Source organism: Meriones unguiculatus, chromosome 2, assembly GCF_030254825.1.
Source record: "Meriones unguiculatus strain TT.TT164.6M chromosome 2, Bangor_MerUng_6.1, whole genome shotgun sequence".
Taxonomy (NCBI): domain Eukaryota; kingdom Metazoa; phylum Chordata; class Mammalia; order Rodentia; family Muridae; genus Meriones; species Meriones unguiculatus.
Window position 1 is genome coordinate 96788496 of NC_083350.1, and position 24790 is coordinate 96813285.

Below are 24790 nucleotides of genomic sequence, written 5' to 3' on the forward strand. Positions count from 1 at the left end.
CACACATGGTGAAGCAGGACCAGGAAGAGGTGGGGAAGCCAACAGAGGTGTGAGGTAAAGAAAGGCTGACACTGCGGCAGATGCCTAGTACACGTATTGGTTCCATCCTTAGCACCACAAAAATAAACACACATACTTATATACGTACATATGTATATATATTAGAACCAGCTGGGCAGGGCATGGGTGATACATAAACTTTAATCTTAGTACTTGGGAGGCAAAGGCAGGCCAGCATAATCTAGAGTGAGTTTCAGGGCTATGTAGAGATCCTGCCTCAAAAAAAAAAAAAAAAAAAAAAAAAGCTGCCATTTTAACTTTATAACCTTAAAACCTAGGCATATTATGAACTATTTCTTTGCAAAGGTACCTAAATACTTAAAACATTTAATTTCCCCTTGTGACTGTATCTGGGTATAAAGTAGACTAGAAAGATTTCTGTTACATCAAGAACTGACAAAAACAGGAGCGTTTCTACTTTGTTCACTGTGAAGACAAAGAGACACGGTTTACTTACCGCACTAAATTCTTCACCCGTTCTACAGGAACCAGATGAAGAAGTTCAGAGGACTCTTCCAGACTTAGCAGAGTATTTACAGCCTGACAAAGAAGAAATAAAGTTCCTAAGGGCAGAAACACAGAAAAGCACATTATTTCTTTTTCAACTGTAAAACACCTCATTTACCAATACCCATTATTTGCGGGAAGCTCATTTAAAGTGAATCTGTGCTTTCTAGTACTATATCAAAGGTATCAATGCAACTAAAAGCAACAGAGAAAAGTCTAAGTCAGACACTATATCTTTCTTAGGGTGAACACATGCTCAGAAGCAGAGAATGAAATTAATGCCACTGACTGAGACAGGAAGCTGAGGTCTACTCTAAACCTGAAATGTGTAAGCGCTGTTGTGGTGTGCACTTAGCTTTAGGGTCACAAAGTTAGAGCTGGGATTTTCACATTAAGGCACCTAACCAGTGAAATACATATACATATTTCAAAATCTGAGGAACCTGAAAACTGAAGTAATTTTTTGTCCCAAGAATTTCCAGGGATTTTAAGGGATATGATCCACCCTCCAGCATCGCCCAGACTAGAAATTTCCATAGTAGTAGATATGACACACATACACACACACATTTCCATAGTAGTAGATCTGACACACACACACACACACACACACACACACACACACACAAATTTAAAAAAAGCCAAAATTAGATCCCTTCACCAATTTCCTCTCCAGAGCGGTATTATCCAAGACAATGTTCTGCAATGACAAAAGTCTTTGTGCTCAAACAGCCACATTCTAATACAATAGCCACTAGATACATGTATTTGAGCTGTAGACAACTTACTTTACTCTGATGTGTATGCTTAATATCTAATACATTCTGTGTTCTATAGCACACTGTTTATGTGGGTGAATAGCACACATGTGTTTGCCTGAAACAGTGCTGAGAAAGAACAAAATAACTTTCCAGCTGTGAGGTTCTCAGGGAGACAGAGAGCAGGAACTGGGCCTTGCAGCAGGGCAACCTACTCCCACCTGTAGGGGTGGGAAGGCCCTCCCAGTGAGGCACCTATGGTCTGCATGAGATGAAATGAGCGCCCGAGACGCCTGTAGTTGAGCCCTAGCTGGTGGTGCTGCTCTAAGGAAGTTCTGGAACTTTTAGGATACGGAGCCTTGCTGTTGGCTTCCCTCTCTGGCTGCCGGCTGCCATGCCTCCCTCACCACTATGTACTTTCCTGGAATTATACACTAAGACTCTTTCTTCCTAAGTTTTGGGCCTGGCGTTTTATCACAGCAACCACAGCAAGCAGCCTGAGTGGTGTTTGAAGGAAAAGAGTGCCCTGAATAATAGACTTAGAAAGGTTCTCAGGCAGAGGGAACACACATAACAAGGATCTCAGATTTTGTTCTGGATGAGTAGATGAAGAGGCCTGGCACAGGTGTCCCTAAGGGATAGGGACGGCACAGGAGATAGCAAGGACTCCAACATTCCATGATTTAACATCTCCTTAATACTTGATGTTCCTTGTGTTCAGGCAACTTGGACCCGGTCACTAAATTATGGGGTACAAGTGAGACAAGCAGCAGCCACACACATTCTTCATATAGGAACCATAGCAGAATGCAGTGTTAGCACTAGTCTCTGGCATCACAGCGTTGACATTTACTTTGGGTGTGCAGAAAACACCAAGAAAAGAACAAGTGCTAACTGCCACTGACCTTTTCCGAAGCTCCCTCTGTCAACAGTCATGAAGAGTGACTCTATGCAGCACGACACGAGTGTTATTGCCTTCTCTTTCTCAAGAGGTCTATTCAAAACATGCAGAGAAGAGAATTCTTCAAATTTCTATTTAATGGTTTACTCAGAGGATGAAAAAATGTTAAAAATCTATAAGACTATAAAGTTCATTTTCTTACCTAATATGAGGTAACACCACAAGGGCTGCCCAAGACTGTGAAAGGTAAGTAGTGTCTTTATTTGGGGGTAACTGAATTATGGATAAGAGATGGTTTAAGACTGGAAACTGTTCCTTTCTTCTTTTAGAGTCAGTGTTCCTCTGTTTTAGATAGGATCTGAAGGTAAAAACAATGAACAGGTATTTAACACCAGCATAAGTCAGGAAGGATGCCTTTCGAAAGGAGGAGGGAACTAGGGGTGATAGATGATGTGAATAAACAAACGTCATTTACTGACTTGCCATGACAGTCTCTTCAACTCCATGTGCCTGACTTCCTGCTCTATTCTGACTGACTTGTGACCTGAGCCAAGCCCTTCCTACTTCTAGGCACTACTATGCATGCTGTGCTCCTAGACATATCTCTTCATAATTGGAACAAACTCACTTCCTCTATTCCTCCTTTCGTATTTACTTGAGACAGGGTATTGCCATGAGTCCTGGCCAGCCTGGAGCTGATTATATAAACCAGGCTAGCCTTGAACTTGTGGCAATCTTCCTGCCTCTTGCCTTCATGTCCTTACTGCCTCACGAGGGCCCTCTTTACACAACAAACATTATCTTCTGCGGGGTGGAAAGGCAGCTCTACTTATAGTTATACCCCAATGCCTACAGCAGTGAATGGGGCTTTAAATGAGCAGTTTCACACCAATTATCTCTTCCTACTTCCTGTGAGACTGACAGCTGGGATGCTACTGAAACCGTGAGGTGTTTGAGACAGAGTCTCACTATCAAAATCACAACATTGCTCAGGTTGTCCTGAAACTGCAACATTCCTCTTGCCACCTCCTTGCTTGGATTCTAGTCGAGTGTGCAAGTATCCGTGCATAAATACATGTCTCTATACTCAATTCAAACTATTACTCAACATTTTCCACCAGAAGAGTTAAGACAAAGGTGGCCATTCACACAAATCCTATCTCTGTGGCAGGTGGCTTAAGGATATTTTCTCAGAGACAGAGACTTGGAAGCTGAAGCACTACCTAAAAGATCTAAATTTACTTCTTTTACTGTGTACTTTTCTCAGGATTCCAGAATGGAGAGGTGTAACAGGCAACCTCACCAATCACTTGGAGAAGCCAAGAACAAAGCAGCTTCACTCCATGGCACAGAACCTGGAGTTCTGGCCATTTGCAAGAACGTGTCTGCCTGAGACTGGCTCTGGGTTGTGAAGTCAAGACAGAAGGAAATGATTCTCCAGAAGTGACTCATTATGCATTCCTCAAGAGCCAGGGCTGAGTTAAAGAAAAGAGGACTTTGTTCGGATATTTCACAGAGAAACTACTTTCAGTGTAGAGATGTAAGCAGGAACTGGGGAGGCAAGCCTCCCCGCCCCAGAATCTCCAGCTCACCTAGTTCAAAGCAAATGCCGTGTCACTGTGGGACAGTACACCTCAATCAAGAGACTGCAGCCAAGGTCAAAACTGAGACCTTAGCATACACTCAGGGAACCCCAAAGCTTACCCTAGTGTCCCAAAGCAATCCATAAGAGTGGAAATAGGTGCAACAACTCCAGCAAATGCAAAATAAAGTATGAAAACAAAGAAATGGGGTGAGTGGGCTGGCTCAGCAAGGCAAAGGCACTTGCTGACAAACCCAATGACCGGAGCTTGAGTCCCAGAGCCCACGTAGTAAAAGGAAAGAAGCTACCACACAAGCGATCGTCTGACCTCACAGACATGCCATGAATCCACCTTCATCCACCCAGGCAAACACTTTTAATACAACAGAAGAAATGAAACAAACTAAAAGACACAACAGTAGACCAGCAAACATGCCCAAGTGATCTCTGACAGAAGTACAAGGGCAGCTCCACAGAGAACAGCTTTTCAACAAACGTTGCCAAAGCAAGTCAAAAGCCAGTTGACCTAAATCTCAAATTTGACACAACTAATGCATAATGGGTTCAGACATCATATGACACAGAAGGAAGGAAAAATGGAAGGAAAGAAGGAAGGAAGGAAGGGAGGGAGGAAGGGAGGGAGGGAGGGAGGGAGAGAGAGAGGGAGGGAAAAAGGAAGGAAGGAAGGGAAGAAAGGAGGGAGGGAAGGAACGAGGGAGGGAGGGAGGAAGGCACAGTGAGATCCTGTCTTAAAAAAACATCAAAAATCACTTTGCAGTGTTTGACAGAACTTTTGTTTCTGTCACAAAATAACAAATGGTATTCAGTTCTCCAAAATCATGCCTTCACAAGTCACTATAATGCCTATTTACAAGAAGTGAGTAGTAATTTTTCACACTCCTCATAAGCCCCAAAAATTCCATGTTAGGGTTTTTACAGAGTTGAAAATATGAATGTTCATGATAGCTTAATGTGTAATCATCAAGAAGCAGAAATAACCTAAAGGTGCTTCCACATGTGAATGATTAAATCAGTGTTATGTTCTTAGCAGGAAATCCTCCTTAGAAACAAAGAGGAGTGAGTTCACTGATATAGCAACTTGGGTGAATCTTAAAGGAACTGCACAAGGTACACTGTGCAAAGTGCTTAAATAACATCCTTAGATATAAAACGGGAGGGCAAACTGGTGGGTACAAGAGGCTAGGAATGCAAGTGAGTGTAGATACTGGAAGGTGTAGGAGGGAATTCTGAAGAAAGCCGGGGAGAGGGAATGAGAGAGGCAGGAGGGGGAAGAGAAATGATGCAATTGTTTTGAATGTTTAAAAACTGGAGGACAAAAAGTACAAGGATAAACGTGTGTGCCTCAGGTGGTGATAGAGCTCTGCTGAGTGCTGACCTGCAGATCCTCAGGTGTCTACATAAGGACAGCGGTCAGGTGAATGCACATCAAACTGAGGGACTCTCCGTGGGGCTGATAAGTTGATTCTAGTTCTAATATGGCAGCAAGATTATGCAAGGTTTTACCAGTGGGAAATGTACACACAGAACCTCTCTATACTATTTCTTGATATTACACACGAGTCTAAAAAAGGTTAAAATATTAATAATCATCTCTTTCCTTTATCACTCTCTGGGATAAACAAATAAGTTTATGCCTCCATCCAAATTTTCCATGCTTATCCACAGCTTTTGTTTTACTTTGTAAACTGGAATCCTACTACACACTACGTGCACAGCCACAACTTGAATCTTCTCCACAACACTTCATCATGGACATCTTTCTAGTATGTGTATATATACAGATCTTCATTTTGAGTAGTATGCTTGCGCATTCAATTAGGAATGAATAATCTTATCATCACAACAGGGGTGGATTCAGAACTTACCCCACTGTCTGCTGTGAGAAAACCAGAGGGTATTTTTCAATGGCCATGGAGCCAGCAGTGGGCGGAGCAGCTTTGTTCAGAATGAGCTTGGCTAAAATGGCCAGTGCTTCATTGATGACCACAGAGTCACCCATCAAGAAGCAATTCTCAACGTACAAGAGAAAGCTCGGTAGAAACAGCTAGGAAAAAAAAAAATCACACTTGTTAACAGAAGCAGATTCCAGAACACCCAGAAAAGAGATGACAACACTTGGACAGAGTTCCTAGCAAAGGATCAGCACTAAAATTCTCCATGAAGACAATGTCGCAACACTCTTGACCTACAACCTAGAATTTGACGTCTGGTCTACTATCAATGCAGTGCAAGGAGGGAATGAGTATTTTCCTGCCATGTCCCTCCCGATGAACCCGTGGGAACTACGCCCCTGAGATAACAGAGTAAGGTAGGAACAAGAGAGGAGTGCAAGACCCAGGAAATAAGAGAAACAAGGACCAGCCACCCTAGGGGAGCATCTGTCCAGTCGGATGACACAGCCCTGACAGGAAGCACTCTAGGAGGAAGAGAAGAAAGCAAGAGAGTTGCCCAGTGTGACGCCGGGGCATTCAGAACTCTATCAGGAGGAAAATTCACAGACAAGTGTGCAACTTGTGTGAAGTGAGGCAACTGCTAATTCTAAGATAGAAAGGCATACAAAAAGGACGAGTAACCTTAACTCTTCTTGCTTATATAACGTAAGTGGTAAATATTAATTAGATCAAAACCTAAGATAGAACTATCCTGGGAAGGCGAGGGGATAAGGGAACTCATAAATTAATGCACCAGAGGAGGAAGTTTATTGAAGAGACCAAAGCTAGCTTATCAGGGAAAGAGTACATTCAGGTGAGTTCAGAGCAAATATCAGGGAAAATAAGCTAGAGACCATTTGTTATGACTGTTGCTGGTAACATGGGGAAAAAAAGAATTTGTCTTTTAGGCTTGTCTAACTGGTATAAACCAACACACACATACACACACAGAGACAGAGAAACACTTACACACACACACAGAGCTTTTGTAGTTTGTTTGTTTGATAAAAGGTCTCAGGCAGTCTTCACTAAGCTTGGACTCCTGATCCTTCTGTCTCTCTTTCCCAAATGTTGGGATTACAGGTATACAGCACCACGTAAGCCAGATTTAATCATTCATTCATCCATTCATTGTGTGTGTGTAGCTGACATGGGGTCTCAAGCAGCACAGGCTACTGTAAGACTTGCCATGGAGCTGAGGATGAAACTATTCTCTATGCTTTTCATTCACATCCAAGTTCTGTGAGCTGACTTTCCAATTTCACCAAGTGGTTTTCTAGATAATTCAATTACTGTTAAAAACACACTGGCTTCTGTCTATCATTTGTTAAGACAGAGTCTCACTCCAGCCCTGGCCAGCTTGGCCCGTCATAATCCAGTTTGGCCTTGAACTCACAGTAACCCACTTGCCTCAGCCTCTGAAGCACTGACAGTACAAGTACATCACACCTTCAGGATTTCCTGCTGTGGAAACAGGCTCTGAGGAATCCCACCCAGCCTGAAGCACCCTGTCAGGTCCATCCTGAGTTCATCGTCCCACCTCCACCTCCCAAGTGCTGGGATTATGGTCCAACCGTGACAGACAGCATTTTAAATGATTCAGCATATAGTTTCACATATAACCTATGATTGGTTATAATTTCTTTAAAATTATATTAACTAAAACAGCAAGCTCTGATTCTAATCCTCTCAAAATGCACCAACAATGAATTTCAGGTTTAATTATATCATGACAGCATTTAAAAGATACTCTAAAATTAGTCTTGCTTACCTGCTCAAACTGTTTCATAGCAAACATGACTTCAGAAAAATCCACAATCAAACGTCTCTCAAATTTGCTTTCAAATATCTGTGAGGCACAGATGAGAAGCATTTGAGAATGTACACAGCAGGTCTTCCCACCCCCAGTGTAAGACAGTGAGGAGGAGAGGCACACCACATACCTATCAGTATTGTACTCAAGGGCCTAATCTGCTCTGAAGGAACTGAGGTGCAGAGCAGGGATCTCAGAGAATACAGGCCCTGAACGCTGCTTGGTTCGTGGCCAGCTAGTCACAACATGAAAAGCAGGTTCTGTATGAACCCAGTTTCCAATTTTCAGTCCTACTTCAACCTACTTTGCAAACCCACTAAAATGCAAAGAGCAGATGATGATCCTGACTAGAATTCTTCCAGGGCTTTCCCTACTTGCAGGACAAAGCCCATCTTTTCAAAGCCAAGAGTTCTTTACAGCGTCACACTTTAAGTGCCCTTGTGCCCAGACTACAAGTTGGTCATTAATGTTCCTTCTCCAGGTGTTTTTTTCTCCATTGGCAAACTGCTAAGAAACTTTTAAAGACTACTCCAAATGTATGTCCATCGAAAAGCTTTCTGTTTCCTCAGTAGAATTAACAACTATGGTTCAACAGACATCTCCAAGCTCACCACACTTATTCCCGGGCTCCTTTAGCCCCACTCTGAGGGCAGGCATCATACCTACCCTCGCATATGTAGCACACCCCCTGCAAACATCAGGGGCCTGTAGGCCCCTGATGTTTGCTCTAAGATTTAGCTGCTACTGTGCCTCTTCTGGCGTGTTTCCATGAGTGCACACAGCTACCATCATCCTAACAAGATCAACCCCTCGAGGGCAGAGCCTTTGCCAGGCTTCATCTATGCACTCAGCAGGTATACTCAATACTCAACACATATTAACTACACAAGTAACACCTGCTGAAGCCAATTACTTTTTCTATGGTTTCTTTGATGAGGGTCTCTGGCAAGGAAACATTTTCAGCCAGAAGCAAAGAAGAAACTACATCCAAAAGGGTCTTCCGACAAGATGCGGAAAGATGGGCTGTCTGCAATGCTTGAGACAATACCTGTAATAAAAGAAAAAACAAGGCATACATAGCAACCTACAAATCTCCACCTGCCCCCACACTCCAGTCCTGGGGATCCTCAGTCATTTGCACATGCTAGGCGAGTATGCAACACGGAGCTACACCTCAGGGGCTACCTTCTCCAGGCGCCCCCCATCCCCCCGGCGCTCTACTGGCAAACTGTTAAGAACCCCCACCCCCCAAGACAGAGTCTCTCTGTGTAGCTTTGGCTGTCCTGGACTCATTTTGTAGACCAGGCTGGCCTCAAATTCACAGAGATCTGCCTGCTCTGCCTCCCAGAGTGCTGGGATCACAGGCGTGCAACACTGCACCTGGCTCTGTTAAGAAACTTTTAACAACTACTCCAAGAATATGGTCTTTGCATAGCCTTCTCTCTTCCCTAAGTAAAGTTTAACAAACTATTAAGCACATGAGATTTGGAAACTCACCCTACAAGTGTCAGCAGGGTTTGTTATTTTTGACCCACTTCCATGTTTCACAAGGATCAGGTATGTTTCCAGCAACCGCCTCATTTGTTCAGAGTTTTCACAGCAGTTTGTTTCTGTCACTTTGTTGTGCAGCTCCAGCAGTGATTCCTTCAAATCAAGAATTTAATGGAGAAAATAACTACAAAGCACCAAAACCATCTGCTCATTCAATAATGGGGTAGCCTGTGACAGCTCACCCTCTCGCACTCTTCTGCTTTATAAAGAAGAAAGACGCACATCTCGTGCATCACTAGGCAGTGACAGCTAGTATTCACAGAGCACTCAGTTGTGCATTCTTTGCAAGTATTTACTCAACACCTTCACAATATCCTTGGCACAGGTAACACCAGCTCCATTTGATCATACGATGCCCTAAATAACTCCTGAGTCACACAGCAGTAAGTGGTAGAGCCAAGAAGCAAACAGGAAATCTGGTAGCTCTCTCAGCCACTATGCTCCAATGCATTGCAAGATATCACATCAAACAACAAACAAACAAACAAACAAACAAACAAACAAAAAACCCACTATACTACAGGGTGAGGAAGAATATTGACATAATCAATGTATAGGGAGAGCCACAAAAGAAATGATGAGGAAATACAATTCCCAACACAGAGTACGCAGGCTGATCTGTTACATATCCATTGTTAAAAATCAGAACTTACTTGCAAACAGTCAAAAAATACAGCAAAATGTTCCTTATAGATATACACCACAGTGGATTTGGCCATGCTTTTTAGGGTTTCCCCAACTAAAATCCATGGTAGTTGAGTTTCTGTTTCAGTAACTGGTCCTAGCTTTTGCAGAAGAAGCTTCAGTGCCTGTGGAAATGCAGAAGGCAGCAATTTAAATGTTTTTGAATAACATTTTTTTAAAGTATTATGATCTAATTTTATTAAATATTTAGCGTGGAATAATCAAGGATTCAGCAGCTCTGACTGTAAACTCTGTAGCCCAGGCTGCATTTATATTTACAATCCATCTTTCTCAGCCTTTGGGGTGCTGGGATTACAAGTGGGTAACAATCGCATTGCCTAGCCTCAGGATGGGGAATTTATCATAGACCAGACTCTCCCCATCTACCAGTGACCATCAACCAATTGTCATGGCTTCCAAGTGCTCAGGATTAAGAAGACCAAAGCAATTTTTTAAAGTAAAAGTACCTACAGTCTACATGGAGAAGCAAAGTAGTAAACCTTGCACTCCTCTGTTTGTACTTTCTATGTATTCCAGGCTGCCCTTCCATAGCATTTACTTTACACTCTTCCGTTTAATCCTTCTACACAGATTCCAACTATTTCTCCCACTCTTTACCTGGCCTGTGCAGGAATGAAACATATTTCTGACTCCTTTACACATTTCAAAGAGCAACTGTCCAACTCCTTCCACTTTTTCTGGATGTTCTTTAAGATCAAGAAACATTAAATTGAAAAGTGCATTTTTATCAGAGACCTAAAATGAGAAATGGAAAATTGCATTTATAATACAAGTATATCTAAATGAAAAAGCATACTTCCTATTTTATATATTTATAAATGGACCCCAGAAACTTTTGAAAGGAGCAGCTGTGTAACGGCTTCAAGCTACTAGAGTGCCCTTGCCCTTGTAACTATCCTGAGGTGATACATTAGTTGGTATGACAGGAAGGCATGTGCTAAGAAAAAAGCTTAGGGCAACATTCTGCCTTTTAAAGTAAATCACATATTTGTATTTTATGGGTATAAGAGAAACTAAATACCCGGGTTTTATTTTATTACCAAAACCTAAAATTCACTAGGAAAATTTTAGACAAACATAATGGTACTGTGGTATTGTTCTCCTGCCAAAAATCATTACAGAAGTCCCTTCAGTGACTTAAATCTAGGGGCACCTTACATTATGTACACAGAAAGCTGTAAAAACCTAAATAACAGAATGACCCAAATTAGCAAGCAAAGACTAAATCTTAGTTGACATAATAACAAGCTTTTGTTTATGTAGTCTTAAAAATTACTTCATAATCACATTTAAAAAATCTGTTTTAGTCATCATATTCTCAGCAATTTACTACCAATAAGCACATAAAATATCACACTAACCTTTCTCATTAAGAAAGTAAAACTTTCAGCAGCAAAATTTCTTATGTGTAGTTTTTTATGAGCCAAGAGGGTACTGTACATGCTGTAAAAGGAGAAACAGATGGCAGTTCACTTAACAGCATTAGCTGGGTACAGATGAACTACATGTTAGCAATGTGGTCATCAGTGCTAGGTGCACGAATTATTACAGAGACACCCAAATGTCAAACAGAAGGCTGAGGCCAGAGACAACAACGCAGGCTAAGTGGTGTTGGCCTTCAAAGAAAACTTCATGTAACAGTGAAGCCCCCAGTGAATTCTGAAAGGCAGGACAATTCAGGAGTGAACTGGAAAGCACACTAGAAGAGCAAAGCTGGGGTGAGTAGAAAGAAATGATCACACTCAGGAGATAATAAGGAGGCAAGAAAGAGTGATATGGCTAGAGAGGGTGTGAAGCGATGGATAAAGGTACCCAGATTAATATGTATGTAGCTCTGAACCCCAAGCAGAGGAATCTGGGCACTAGTTTGCATTTCGGCAAGTACTTCCTATGCATTACTTCACTTAACCAGCACAGCTCTAAGAGCTGGGTACTGTTATTGCCTCCATTATTTAAATAGTGAGCTGAGAAAAAGGCTAAACAACCTTTTCATTGTCATGTACCACACAGCTGTAACTAATTATATAACCTCGGTTAGTATGCCCAATGACGGAGAAGCATAGAATACAGCCATCTCATTTTTGCTGTTTCCAGTGTCTGACAGCTCATTACTAACAGCAGGTACAAATAAACACTGGCTTAACATCGTATTTCAGTAAGATTAGTCTAGTAGCAACATACAAGATAAAGGAAGAAAAAAATGGCTAATGCTATAGTTACACAGTTAGCCAAGGAATGTAAGTTTCAGGCATCACAGCATGAAAGAGGCAAGCATTAAAGAGAAATGGCAAAGTGTGGACCGAGAAGATATTTTAGGAGTCCCTGCAATGGAGCCGAAGACTCTCCAGTGATCCAAGACCCTTTATGACCTGTCCTTTTTTCCATCCTAATATAAACACAAAACAAAGACTTCTATCTGTTTTATCTGAGTAGCTCACGTGACTTAGAAGCAGACAGCAGTCACTGTAAGTTCACTGACTGTAAGAATGACAGTAGAGGATCTGGAATCCTGGATAACTAGGTTATAGATGTCTTGAAAAAGCTGAGAGGAAGAATGCTGGTCATCACTGTTCAGCTCCATACCCAAACCTTCTATCAGGGTGTACAGGACTGACTTTGATCCAGTAGAAACAATTAAAAAGCCAGATGGAAAGTTCCACTTAATCTAACTTAAACAGGTAAGAATTTTTTCTTTTCTTGAAACAAAAAGCCACTAATTAATTCTCCTTCCACATCCCTATGTATTTTTAAAAAATGCTATCTTCTTTTCCTGAGCGTATATATGTACCCACACACACATGCACACACAGTGTGTGTGTTCCTGGAGAAATACCATTTTAAACAGTGTTCCAATCCCTGTGTATCTTTAAAAAATGCTATCTTTTTTCCTGAGCATCTCTCTCTCTCTCTCTCTCAGTATGTGTGTGTTCCTGGAGAAACACCATTGTAAACAGTGTTTTTACACAGTTCATGGGTTTATAAAAGACAGGATTATATTACAAGGAACAATAAGAAAGCCTGCATGATCTAATAAAAAAAAAAAACAACAAAAATAAGACTACTGCAAAGTTACAGAATTCAAAGTTATCATGGGCTAATATGATGAAATCAAGTCAAGTTTGGATCGGTATAATTTTAAGAGTTGGTGAAGAAAGGAAGTAGGTATATACAAATTTCAGATGTACACCTCAGATTTTCAGACTGAAATGTAGATCACCATGACTGGTAAATCAACTTTGTATATGGATATGATTAGGCAGTGTACTGGAAAGGTATTCTGCACTCAGGGAGAATTCAGGGCAAAGGAAGAAGGCAAATCAAAACATATTGCAGAAGAAAAGGGTCACCTGTATATCTTGGCCATGTCCTTCACCATTAGTCTCCACAGGTACTTGTAGAGATAAGACAGCGAGGTGAAAGCCCATTCTAACAGGTCTGTGTCCTGCGTCTCCAGGATGGCCGTGATTGTCAGGAAGAAGTCTTCAAAGTGGGGATAGAAATCAGTCTGCAGATCTCGTGCCAACTGTACTACTAAACTGGATTAAAAATAAACAACCAGTTTTTAAAAAAGGCTGTTCAAAGACAAAGATAACCTATGATCATTGCATAAATTAAACCAAAGTACTTGTGAGTCAAGTCTCTGTTGTTACTATTTTAGTTTTTGAGACAAGATCATGTCTTGCTCTGTAGCCCAGGCTGGACAAGATCCACCTGCTTTCACCTCCTGAATACAGGCATTACAGAGTGCGCTGCAACTAACAGCTCAAATCCTAAGAGATAGAAAAGTCCCCAATCCTTAACAGATGAGCAAAGAAAGTGAATCAGAAAGTGTTGTGGCAGAACTTGGGGCCACCCATCCCAAGTTTCAGAGAAGTACACGGCTCTTGTAAGAGTATAGAGCGAGTGTGACATAACTTAAGGCCAGTGATGAAACACGGCTTTTCTTAAAACTCAGACAAACACCATCAAGCCTTCATTTGAGATGTGACTTACTCCAAAAGAGGTTGGTAGGCAAAACTGTTCCTGATCTGCAGGTGAGTCTTCAAGCTCTGAACTATTTCATTTTGGTGATAGACCAACTGGTTAAAAGACTGGCATTTGTCAATGACTTCTTTGTAAAATTTCCCTGGATTAACAAAAGAAAAAAAGAAAGAAAGTAAAAAAGGATTATGTTCTGTTTTGCCATTACATCACTGGTTGTGGGGAGCACAAAAAGTGCAAATTAAGGGAAAATAAAGTACAAATGAAAATACCGAAATGCTCTGTAAGGTTCAGTTCTCTCCACTTCAGCAGGGCCTCGAAGAAGTAGGTCTCAACCTCCTGCCAAGATCAAGGCAGCCAGTTAGTGAGGCAACTCCAGAACAGCTGACCAAGCCGCAGAGCACATGCTGCATGTTAGTATGCAGGACAATGAGCAAGAGCTTTTGTGGTTTTGAGAAGAGGCGATAAACAATGTCCTCAAGCCACAGGAAGTTTACCAGCAACAGGCAAATCATAAAGACAACACTTGCTGCTTTGGTTGTAGCAAATAAGTGTCTAAGGCCCATGTCATCACAGGGAAAACTGCCCACACAGAAAATGTGCGGACTCTTTAGTTCTTCCATTGTGCTTTTAGACATATGGACTGCTACAACTCTATAGGGAGGAGAACTTGTACTTTACCTAGACATAGAAGTAAGCAAGCCTTAACACCCAGCAGGCTTACCTTTAAGCCATTACTTACAAAATTTACACACAGAAACGTGTTCACCCAGCTTTATTACTCTGAGAGGGAACCCCAAAATCTAACAGTAAGGCCAGAGTTGTAGTAACTTATGGTCTTATACATATTAAAGTGTACTATACAGCTATTAAAAATTATATTATGATGTGGAAGTGGCATATGCCTTAAATCCCAGCATTTGGCAGGCAGAGGCAGGTGGATCTCTGAGTTTGAGGCCAGTCTGGTCTACAAAGTTTGTTTCAGGACAGCCAAAACTTCACAAAGAAACCATGTTTCAACAACCCCCACCACAATTTTTTTAATCAGGGATGAGGATAAAGCTTTGTAGTCGACAGCATTTCTAGCATGCATGAGGCCCTGAGTTAACTCCCAGCAACAAAGCAAACAAACAAACAAAAGCCATTTTGTTGTCATCAAGTAGGATGTTGATGGCACATTCCAGTGTGATAAAAGTATAAAATATATATAAAGTATCCAATTTTTTCATTAAAAGCAAAAATTTAAACAAAATTCTACAAATAGTTATACATAGTAGCTTAGTAAAGTATATATTATAATCCTGCACTTTGGAAAAGTGAAGCAAAATGGTTTAATTACAGAAAATAAAGAACATTTTCCTACTGCTTTTCTTCAGCACGTATTAAATTAGGGCATCTTTGTTGTTTTCATTGTTTCAAAACTGGGTTTCGCTATGTTGCCCTGACTGTCCTGGAACTCAGAGATCCATCAACCTCTGCCTCCTAAGTGCTGGGATTAAAGGTGTACACCACCACGCCTGCCACGCCTGGCTCAAATTAGAGTATCTTTTGACTGTATTGTACTGAGATGTTTGATTTTAAAAATTACTACCTGAGCTGCTGAGTAAAGGAAGTTAAAAGTAGACAAAATTTAGTAAGCCCTACTATGAACAGTGACATACAATGGCTTTATGAGGGTCTACTTTCACTGTCTTAGAAAGACTCTTACTTTTAAATCATGAAAGGAAGGCCAGCCTAGCTGTGTTGAGAACGAGAGGTATGAAGAGTGTCCTGGTTAGTTTTATGTCAACTTGACATATGCTAGTCATTTTGGAAAAGGGAACCTTAATTGAGACAATGCTGCCACTAGATAGCCCTTAGAGGAAAGCCTAAAGGGAGTTTTCTTGACTGATGTGAGAGGGCCCAGCCCACTGAGGACCATGACACTCCTAGTCAGGTGGTCCTCCTATAAGAAAATAAGTTGAGCAAGACCATGTGAGCAAGCCAGTAAGCAGCATCCCTCCATAGCCTCTGCTTCAGCTCCTGCCTCCAGGTTCCTGCCCTGTTTGAGTCCCTGGCCTGAGTTCCCTACTTGATGAACTATGAACAGTGAGCTGTAATAAACTCCTCCCCAAGTTGCTTTTGATCGTGGTCATTATCACCATAATAGAAACCTAGGATAAGAAGAATGGAGACCAATAAGCCCCAACTGTTAGTAAAAAATTTTATAAGAAAAATTAGATGTCAATACATTCATTGTATACCTTTGTTTTTTGTGCACTCTCAACTTTTCATTGCTTGGTACTTTCTTTTGACCTCTCCTGTAGCTTACACTAACAGCACTACTGAACCCAAGCCTGCAATTCTACCTCTGGTTTACCTATCCTCCAACTCAGAGATCCACTTGCCTCTGCTTCCCAAGTGCTGGGATTAAAGGCATGAGCAACACACCTTGCTAGTCAAATGTCTTTTAATGTCTCCCCTGGTGTTGTAGTAGTTAAGATTGAGAGAAATCAAATATTCTATGGACACCATAATTGGCATAGTCATAGATACTACACATCACATTCAACAAGTTCCAAGTACAACTAGTTATTTTCCTGTAAGAATTGTTCTCTCTCTTTCATTAGTATTTAATGCTTTTCATATCTCTGGTAAGAGAGTATTCGTGTAAGTAGCAGGGTCTTGCTATATACTCCAGGCTGGCCTAGAATTTGCCAGCTTCCTGCCTCAGCATCCCCTGGAATCAAAAGTATGTGCCACCATACACAACCTTTCACAAATCTATATTGCTGAGTGGTATCTTTAATCATCCTGCTATTGTGACCAAAAACCTTAACCCCATTCCCTTCCTCTCTTCTCTTCCTATCCAGGAGGTCACAATTTCTATCCCTGAACTTAATATCCCTGAACCTTTACTTCTGTTTTGGTTGCCACTACAGTAACTGTTTCCCATTTAGATAGCTATCAGATTCTCATAGCTGGTTTAAATCCTTCATGTTAAAGACAAATAGACCAAAAATCTTAAGCCTGATCCTGTCATTTACTTCTCTGGTTAGAAATCTGAAACAAGTCTTATAGCTTCAGGATAAAAATCCAAACTTAATTGGGCATATGAAACTCTTTATGATCTTTACACTTTCTCCAGCTACACTCCTCTCCTGTGCCAGGAACCACACACATAGGAGCCCTAAGCACAGCTGTAAGACTCAACAGTTTTGTAGTGTCTTAAATGTGAAATGTATTTCCTAGCTCTGCTGCTCTGTGTAGACTTTTCCCTCAGACTCAAGAGCCATTCTTGTCCTTTTGCCACACCAAAACCTACACAAACAGCAAAACATAATTTAGGTACCATCTTATACAGATCATCTTTTGACGTTCTTTCTGATACTCTCGAAAGGCTCTATTTACTGTGCGTTCTCAAACATTTTATGCTGAGCTAGATGATGTCATTTAACATACTAAAGGAATAGGAGACAATGCATGCAAAGACTTGGCATAGAATCTGATCAGTAACAGATGAAAAGCTGAGCTTGAAACCCCAAGTTCAGGGTATCTACATTAATAAGACCATAAAAGGCTAGCAGAAGCATAAGGGTGGGTGTAGCAAAAAGGAAAATACTACCTCATAGAAGAATGACAGTTTAGGAATCATTCGATCTAGTATCTTTCCTTTTAAAGGGGAAGAAACTAACTCCCAAGAAAGTGATTTCATTAAAATCAGAGCTTGAATAAATAAATAAATAAATAAATAGAGTGTCTGTAGACCTGCTTGCAATGTACATGAGAAAAGTTTCCAGTCACAAAGCCACCTGAGAATCAAGCCAACTGTTTAACACAGCACCACCCAACTGAACTTGTGGCAAGGATGGCCATGTCCCATCTAGTATGTTCTTACTCTAGTATGATACCAACTAGCATATAGCTATTGAGGACTTCAGTGAATTAAATTCAATTTAAAGTGAACTTAAAATGTATTTGCTATGTGTGGTTTCTTTATTAGAGAACATGAGTCTAAATCACTGCATCTACATTAAACATGGCTTAAAAAACAAATTACTTACATTAGCAGGACAAATTAAAAACTATCTGAGGGTTGCTAATATCACATCCTCTTACCTCATCATAGCTTGCAGTTCTATCAATACGGTGAATAATATCAATGTTCACATTCCCCAGTCTTTCAGCAAATGTAAGAAACTGCAAAGAAACACATTATTTAAGACACATTGGCATTTAATACTTATCATATTTTGATATTAGCTGGAGTACACTATATCATAATCACATCAAATTCTGAATGTGGAATGCTTAGGGCTTCTGTAAGGGTTCTATGTCACCACAATAACTGCAACCCTACCTTGTCATTTCAAACATGTGGTTTCTATTGATCGTAAAATATGTAACACTTTAATAAAAGCAGCTATGAAACACTAAATGTAAACTTAAGAACTCTAAACAAATGCACTGTTACTACTTGAATATAATAACTACTATATTTTTTCATAATTTACTTCATATTTTTTTTTTCCTTAAACATATGTATCCAGGTTGGCCTGGAACTGGCTATGAAGATAAGGATGACCTTTAAATTTAACTTCGTATCATCTCGCCTGTACATCCCCAGTTCTGGGGTATCAGGTACTAGTCACCACACCTGCTTGTTTTGCCTGTTTGTTTTTTAATGTAGGTGTGCTAGGGATCGAAGGTAGTTATATGATGGTTGAGTTGGGGGTAGAAATTTATGGGATGGATAATTGGGTAGTATATGGAGTTGATGAGACAGGGACCTAGAGCTTTCTGCACGCTACCAAGCACTTTACCAACTGGTCTGCCTCTTACACTATGGTCTTTCAAATACAATTTCCATGCAGAATGAGGAACCTAGGCGAACGCTGACAAGCAAACCTGCTGTGTCTTTCAGAATTCATACCAGACCAAAAGATCTTGCTAAGTTGCAGCAACAAGTGTGTTTTAAAACAGTCAAACACGGTCACAACAGGACTTGGAAAGACATTCGAAAGCATTACAATAGCTAGCAGAAGTCATTCGCCACTTGACGGCCCGTCCCACGCCCCTCAGTTCCGACTTTAAGTTAGAAGGGGAGACTCGATTGCAGACAATCTCCCAGGGCACTAAATTTGACCCTAGACTGAAGGGAATTCCACAGACAGGCCAGATTTCGCCGCTAAAAGACGGACACTGCAGTTCAGGCTTCCCAACTTCTCCAGGAACTCATGCTTACTATACAAGCATAGTCTCCCACTTTCGCCCGAGCCCGGGACGAGCGATCCCGGCTTTGCCCTGACTCTGCAGGCCCAGGAGTTAAGCAATCAGCTAGTCAGGCAGAGACAGGAGGGCCCAAAGATCCCGGTCCCAAACTCCCGCACTCACCCGGTAAGTGTTCTCAGTCTTGTGAGAAAGCGGTTTTGTCTTCATGGCTGCGGCGGGGCAGCGGCCCGCGAAGGCCTCAGGAAGGCAGGAGGGGATCCGCAGACAGGACGGAGGAGAGAGCGGCTCACACACGGTATTTTTCCAGTGCTCGGTTGCCTGATCTTTTTCACGTGCAGCTCGTGCCTCTGGACGCCGCCATGTTGGCAAAACCGGGATGTGTCGATCACGTGGGCGGAAGAGGCGGACCGAGCATGCGTGCTCTTCCTGTTGCTAGTCGTGCAGTTTATGGATACGCAGGTTTCGCCTCTTGAAAAGTTGCCCAACACAAACGTATTCAGTGGCATTTTCATGGACTTTTGTTTTGTTTGGGATTTTTTTTTTTTTTTTTGTCTTATAGGTCACTTGCCTGTTGGGTCTTATTTTCATTTTTGTGGTTCTTTTTTTTAAAGAGAGACGAACATACAATTGAGTGGGTGGGGGAAGATCTGGAAGGAGTTGGAGGAGGGAAAAACGTGATCAAAATATATTGTATGAAAAATTTTAATAAGAAGGAAAAAATGTTTTTTTACAAAATAAAGCATAACAGTCCTTATCAACTAACAACTGTTCCTTGCTACATACCCTACGTTGTCAAAAGTTATTCCCACCTGTAATTGACAGTCGAGCTGGTTTTAAACACTAAATGTGAAGTGTATTTGTTTTTAAGCCCCGTTGGCATACAAGGAAACCAAAGTTGTGCAGTTTGTAAGTGATAATGCACACTCAAAATCTGAAGTCCAGATTTTAGTTAGTTTTGTACAGGGGAATCAAATCTGGGGCTTCTTGCATACAAAAAAAACCATCTCTCCCACTGAGCTAGATCCTACAGCTCCTGTGTGTGTGTGTGTGTCTGTGTGTGTTTGTAATATACACGTGTACATTTTTAAAAATATTGAATAACTTTTCTCCCTTTAACATTTGTTTGATCAAATATTTCCTGAGAGTCTACTGAGGGGGTTGAACAAGAAATATTTAGTTTAAACTATTCATATCTTAGGGAGTCAAGACAAGCTCTAAGCAGACTGTTGAACGTGTTGCCGTAGGCTTGGGGTATGTGCAAGCTGATCTGGGCTTTTGGTTAGAGGAAATTAGAGAGAGGAAAACATTGTGAAGCATGAGGTACACTTTTGGATGTTTCTATTAATCAAATACTATATTTGTAAACAAACTGTCTAAGAGGACTTTGCAGAGATTCAATGGGTATTTAACCTCAGTGACCACCTCTTTTTTTATGCTCAGAAGCGTGTCTACCACAAGATACATAGTCACAGGGTTTATAAGCATCTGCATAAACGTTGCATGTATAACATTCAAGCAGAAACCTAACAAAAAGGAAGAGAATGAGCCATGGAGCTATTTGTACAAAAAAATAGATGGAGGAATATTGAAGTTCAAAGTCCTTTGATAGGACTGGGTTCCAGCCTGGTTTAAGAGTAGCCAGAAGCCCCTTGTGAATAGAATACAGTGAGTGAAGAGAAAATCTGAAGGCTATGGACATGCTATTATCATTTTACAGACCATGGGAGCGCAAATTAAGAAACTGACTCATTCAAGATGATACAGGAAATTAACAGTAGAACTGAGAACTCTAATCCAGGTGTGCTTGCCCCATTTAGTCCCCTTCCCATTGTAGTCAATATTAATCCATAGTGGGCATCTCAAATCATGAAATAATAATCACGACTTTTGAACTGGGTTTGGTTCGCCAATCCATCATCATTTCATGAGGAAGTAGATTTTCTTTTCTCATGATTTTCTTCTTTGTTTGTTTGTTTGTTTGTTTCCTTCTTTCTGTGGCAGAGTTTTTTGTGTAGCCTTGATTGTCCTAGAACTTGTTCTGTAGACCAGGCTGAGCTCCTAGAGATCTCTTGAACTCATAGAGATCTGCTCGCCTCTGCCTCCTGAGTGCTAGGATTAAAGATGTGCACCACCACTGTCCTGGCTTCTTTCCTCATGATTCTTTGTGTTATAGTGTAAGGTGTAAAACTGCTCTAATTATATACAAATAAAATAATCCAAAGTCTTACTAGTAATATTAGTTTGACTTATAAAAACTTTGAGCTTCTAAAGAATTCAGCATCCATTACCTCCACTGGTCTTTACGACAGCCCTGTGAAGTAAGCATCAAATTGTACAGAATGAATGAAATGGTCCCAGAGAAAATAAACAATTCTGTAAAGGTCATGAGCTTTGGCTTGCCAATGCCAAAGTTTCTTACTCTGCCTTCAAAGGCCCTGTCACCATGCTCATCTTTCCAAATGATAAACAGTTGGCACTGTATAGTCCTTGTTCTTACTATGCCCTAGGCAGTGTTCCAAGTTGTTGATTCATTTACTCTTCCTACACGGCAGGAAAAGTACTCTCTTCTTTTACCCATGGGAAAGCTAAGAGACGTGGAGACCAGGCAACTTGGCAAAGACTGGCTAACTCCCAAAAGCAGTTGGAGCTAGTACCCAGTGTTTTCAGAAAGTGTTTGGAATCTGTGCTCTTAATCCATGCACTCTGCTACCTCTCCAATCAAGAGAATTTGAAAAGAAGTGTTGTGATTCACACAATTTATGGGCAGAAATCAAGAGTCTTTGGGATCAAGTCCAGAGACCCTCTTCCTCCTGGGGATTTTTGCAAGCCCTTCCTTTGATGTCTATAGCCACTTGGTCTTATTATCCTCGTAATGTGGCAGAGAGATGTAATTAAATTTTGGTCGTTAAACCACTTATCTGGGTGGGGTGGAAGAAACAATGTTGAGCAGTCATCATTTCACAGTTTAGCTTGAATTCATTAAGAATACAGTGTGATTTTCCCCTAGTTTGCCTGTATTGGGTTATACAATCTCTGTTCTCAATTTTCTTTTTGTTTTTGTTTTAGAGACAGAGTTTCTCTGTGTAGCCCTGGCTGTCCAGGAAGAAAAAGTAAAATGTGATCACTTCAGAGTGTGTGTGTACGTGTGTGTGTGTGTGTGTGTGTGTGTGTGTGTGTTTGTGTGTGTGTATGTGTATAATCTGTGTGTCTGTGTTCCTATGTATGTATGTGTGTCCTTGTCTGTTGTGTATGTGTGTATGTCTGTGTGTCTATGTGTGTGTGTGTTTATGTGTGTGTGTTCCCAATTAGTTAAGTGAAAGTTGTTCAAGAACTTATTATTTGAATTATCTGGACACAAGGCTCTTTCTACTTCCTGACCAATACAATTAGTTATTAACTTGAGGTTGCTCACAGGGACAACCAGCAAGAGAATGAGTGAATGATTACAGATGAATGTAGTGCCCAAAGAGAAAGATATCAAGATCCAGATGACAATTTTTTTTTTACATCTAGCTCTTTCTGCATTTGCCCATGAACTTTTCAATAATGTAAGCTAATATGTTCAAGTATAATTCTGAATTTTATCACTTGCAACCTAGATCAATTCTTCCCAATTAATTAATTGCTCTGATAACCATAGGCATTATTTCTATATTAAATGTTCTCAGCAAGTAAGGTAGAAACTTCATGGCTTTTGGGACCATGGATGTTAGATTGCTTAATTTTTACCCTACTCTATAGAAAAAATTATGGGGTTGCCTTTTAATAACTACTTGGGTTTTCTACTCCACTTCAAACCATTTAGTTTCCAAATAAAAGACACAGAGACCCTTTAGATTTCTAATAAACTTTAAAGCAGTAGAGCTGGCCAGATATCAACCCTCGAAGCTTTTTTGCTATTTCCCAGCTACACACCCCAAATTTCTTGACATTGTGTCTGCCTGGGCTGCTTCTGTTCCATCAGTCCAACCCTCATGTCCACATGTTCATGATCCATACTGCCATGTGGTGATTTTCTTCTCTCTAGCTTCCTCTCTCCCTGCCTCATGGTCCGCATCTGACCCCAAGCCAGGAAACCTAAGTTCTGTCTATTTTTCTTCTGCTCAATTACAGGTTTCTAGCTATTTTTATTAACCAATAAACTTGATTGGGGAGCAAGGTTTACACAACAAAGATCAGTGTATGTGTGAATGCACCAGTATGGGTGGTAACCAGATCTTGGGGGGCAGTATTTAGCATTTGAATACATAGTACCAGAACAACCCCCAATAGTACTCATCACTGGTGGTCATCACTCACCAGGGAAAGATGTCAGCTATATTGGCAGCTATATTTTTGCATGTATACATGTATGTGATGTACAAGCATATGTGTACATGGAAGAATAGAAGCCAGAGATTGATGTAGGATGTCTTCTTGATCACTTTCCACCTTACATGTTGCAGCAATGTCTCTCAGGTGAAACTGTAGCTCACTGATCCAGGTAGTCTAGTAGCTAACTTGCTCTGTGGATCCCCTACTCTGCCCCGAGTGCTAAGATTACAGGAAGACTTGTACAATATGGTGGCTATTCTTGTTTGTCTACTTGTCTACACCTGGAATTAACTAAAATCCAAAAGTGGAGGGCTCTCTGCTCTTAAGCAATGGAACTGAAAACTTGTGGAGATGACCTAAATCTGCCTTTCCATCAGTTCTATGAGCACTTGAATTAAACAGCTTCCTTAGGTGCTCAACCTGCTCCCTCACAGCCCAGCGACCTACACACACAGCAGCATCTTTTCAGGAGATCACATTGCTTCACATAACTCAGAAAAAACAATATGTTAGGACTCTGACCCTTGACTATCCTCACTGCTCAACGCAAACTATACCTACCTGCTGATTCTTCTTTGTCCATCTTTCTTTTCTTTTTTCCTTACAGGGTCTGCACATGTGGTCCAAGATAGCCTCAAACCCACAATCTTCCTGCCTCCACATCCTTTGTACTGCACTTACAAATAGACACCATCATAGTCATCTTAAAATAATTTTATCATGTGTCTGCAGGTAGAGGTGCATATAAATATGTGTGCATATTCATTCACAGGCCAGAGATTGTCATCCAGTGGCTTCCTCGACCACCAGTCATTAAGGCTGGCTCTCTCTCCCCTTCTCTCCCTTCCTTCCCCATCTAACACACACACACACACACACACACACACACACACACACACACATACACACACACACACACACACACACAGAGAGAGAGAGAGAGAGAGAGAGAGAGAGAGAGAGAGAGAGAGAGAGAGAGACTAGGGTTTCTCTGTGTAGCCCTGGCTGTCCTGGAACTTGCTCTGTTGTTGGTATAATGTTCTTTTGAAATGTATACACTTTACCCTTGTTCATCCAAATGCTGATTTCTCTCCCCACTCTCTGGTTTCAATCCGGACATTGCATTGTGATACTTATTCTAAGCATCACCTGTCTCAACTCTGTGTAAACATGCCAAAATTAAGCAACTAGCCACAACATTGAGCAATAGAAAGGAAGCAGCAAGAGAGGGAAGAGCCAGAGGAGAGGAAGGGGGGAGGCAGAGGAGGAGGAGAGAAGGGCAGACGAGAGCTGGGAGAATAGAGGCAGGAGCAGAGACCTTGGAACGACGTGGAGAGATGGACTGGACCTAATATAGCACTAAAAGCAAGTATAATGTGGGAAATCTAAATGTTAGGAAACTATGAAGGCTTGGAGGTTTAGGTTGAAACAACTATTGCCCAGCATTGTGTTCTA

General features: G+C 41.1%; 1 protein-coding gene across 2 annotated transcripts in view; it reads right to left on the reverse strand.

Annotated features, from left to right (window-relative positions):
* The window catches only part of Utp20 (UTP20 small subunit processome component), an 87158-nt gene extending 67767 nt beyond the window's left edge, over positions 1–19391 (reverse strand). For both annotated transcript variants that reach the window (XM_021640076.2, XM_021640075.2), the window contains exons 1-15: positions 19184–19391; positions 17909–17989; positions 14083–14149; positions 13823–13955; positions 13177–13365; positions 11191–11272; positions 10427–10564; positions 9778–9933; positions 9071–9217; positions 8487–8621; positions 7532–7609; positions 5695–5873; positions 2429–2584; positions 2231–2319; positions 518–623 (exon numbers count right to left, since the gene is read on the reverse strand). In XM_021640076.2, the coding sequence (XP_021495751.2) occupies positions 518–623; positions 2231–2319; positions 2429–2584; positions 5695–5873; positions 7532–7609; positions 8487–8621; positions 9071–9217; positions 9778–9933; positions 10427–10564; positions 11191–11272; positions 13177–13365; positions 13823–13955; positions 14083–14149; positions 17909–17989; positions 19184–19228 (1781 nt within the window). In that variant the 5' untranslated portion in view covers positions 19229–19391. The remainder of the gene's footprint in view (positions 1–517; positions 624–2230; positions 2320–2428; positions 2585–5694; positions 5874–7531; positions 7610–8486; positions 8622–9070; positions 9218–9777; positions 9934–10426; positions 10565–11190; positions 11273–13176; positions 13366–13822; positions 13956–14082; positions 14150–17908; positions 17990–19183) is intronic.
* Between the last annotated feature and the right edge of the window lie 5399 nt (positions 19392–24790).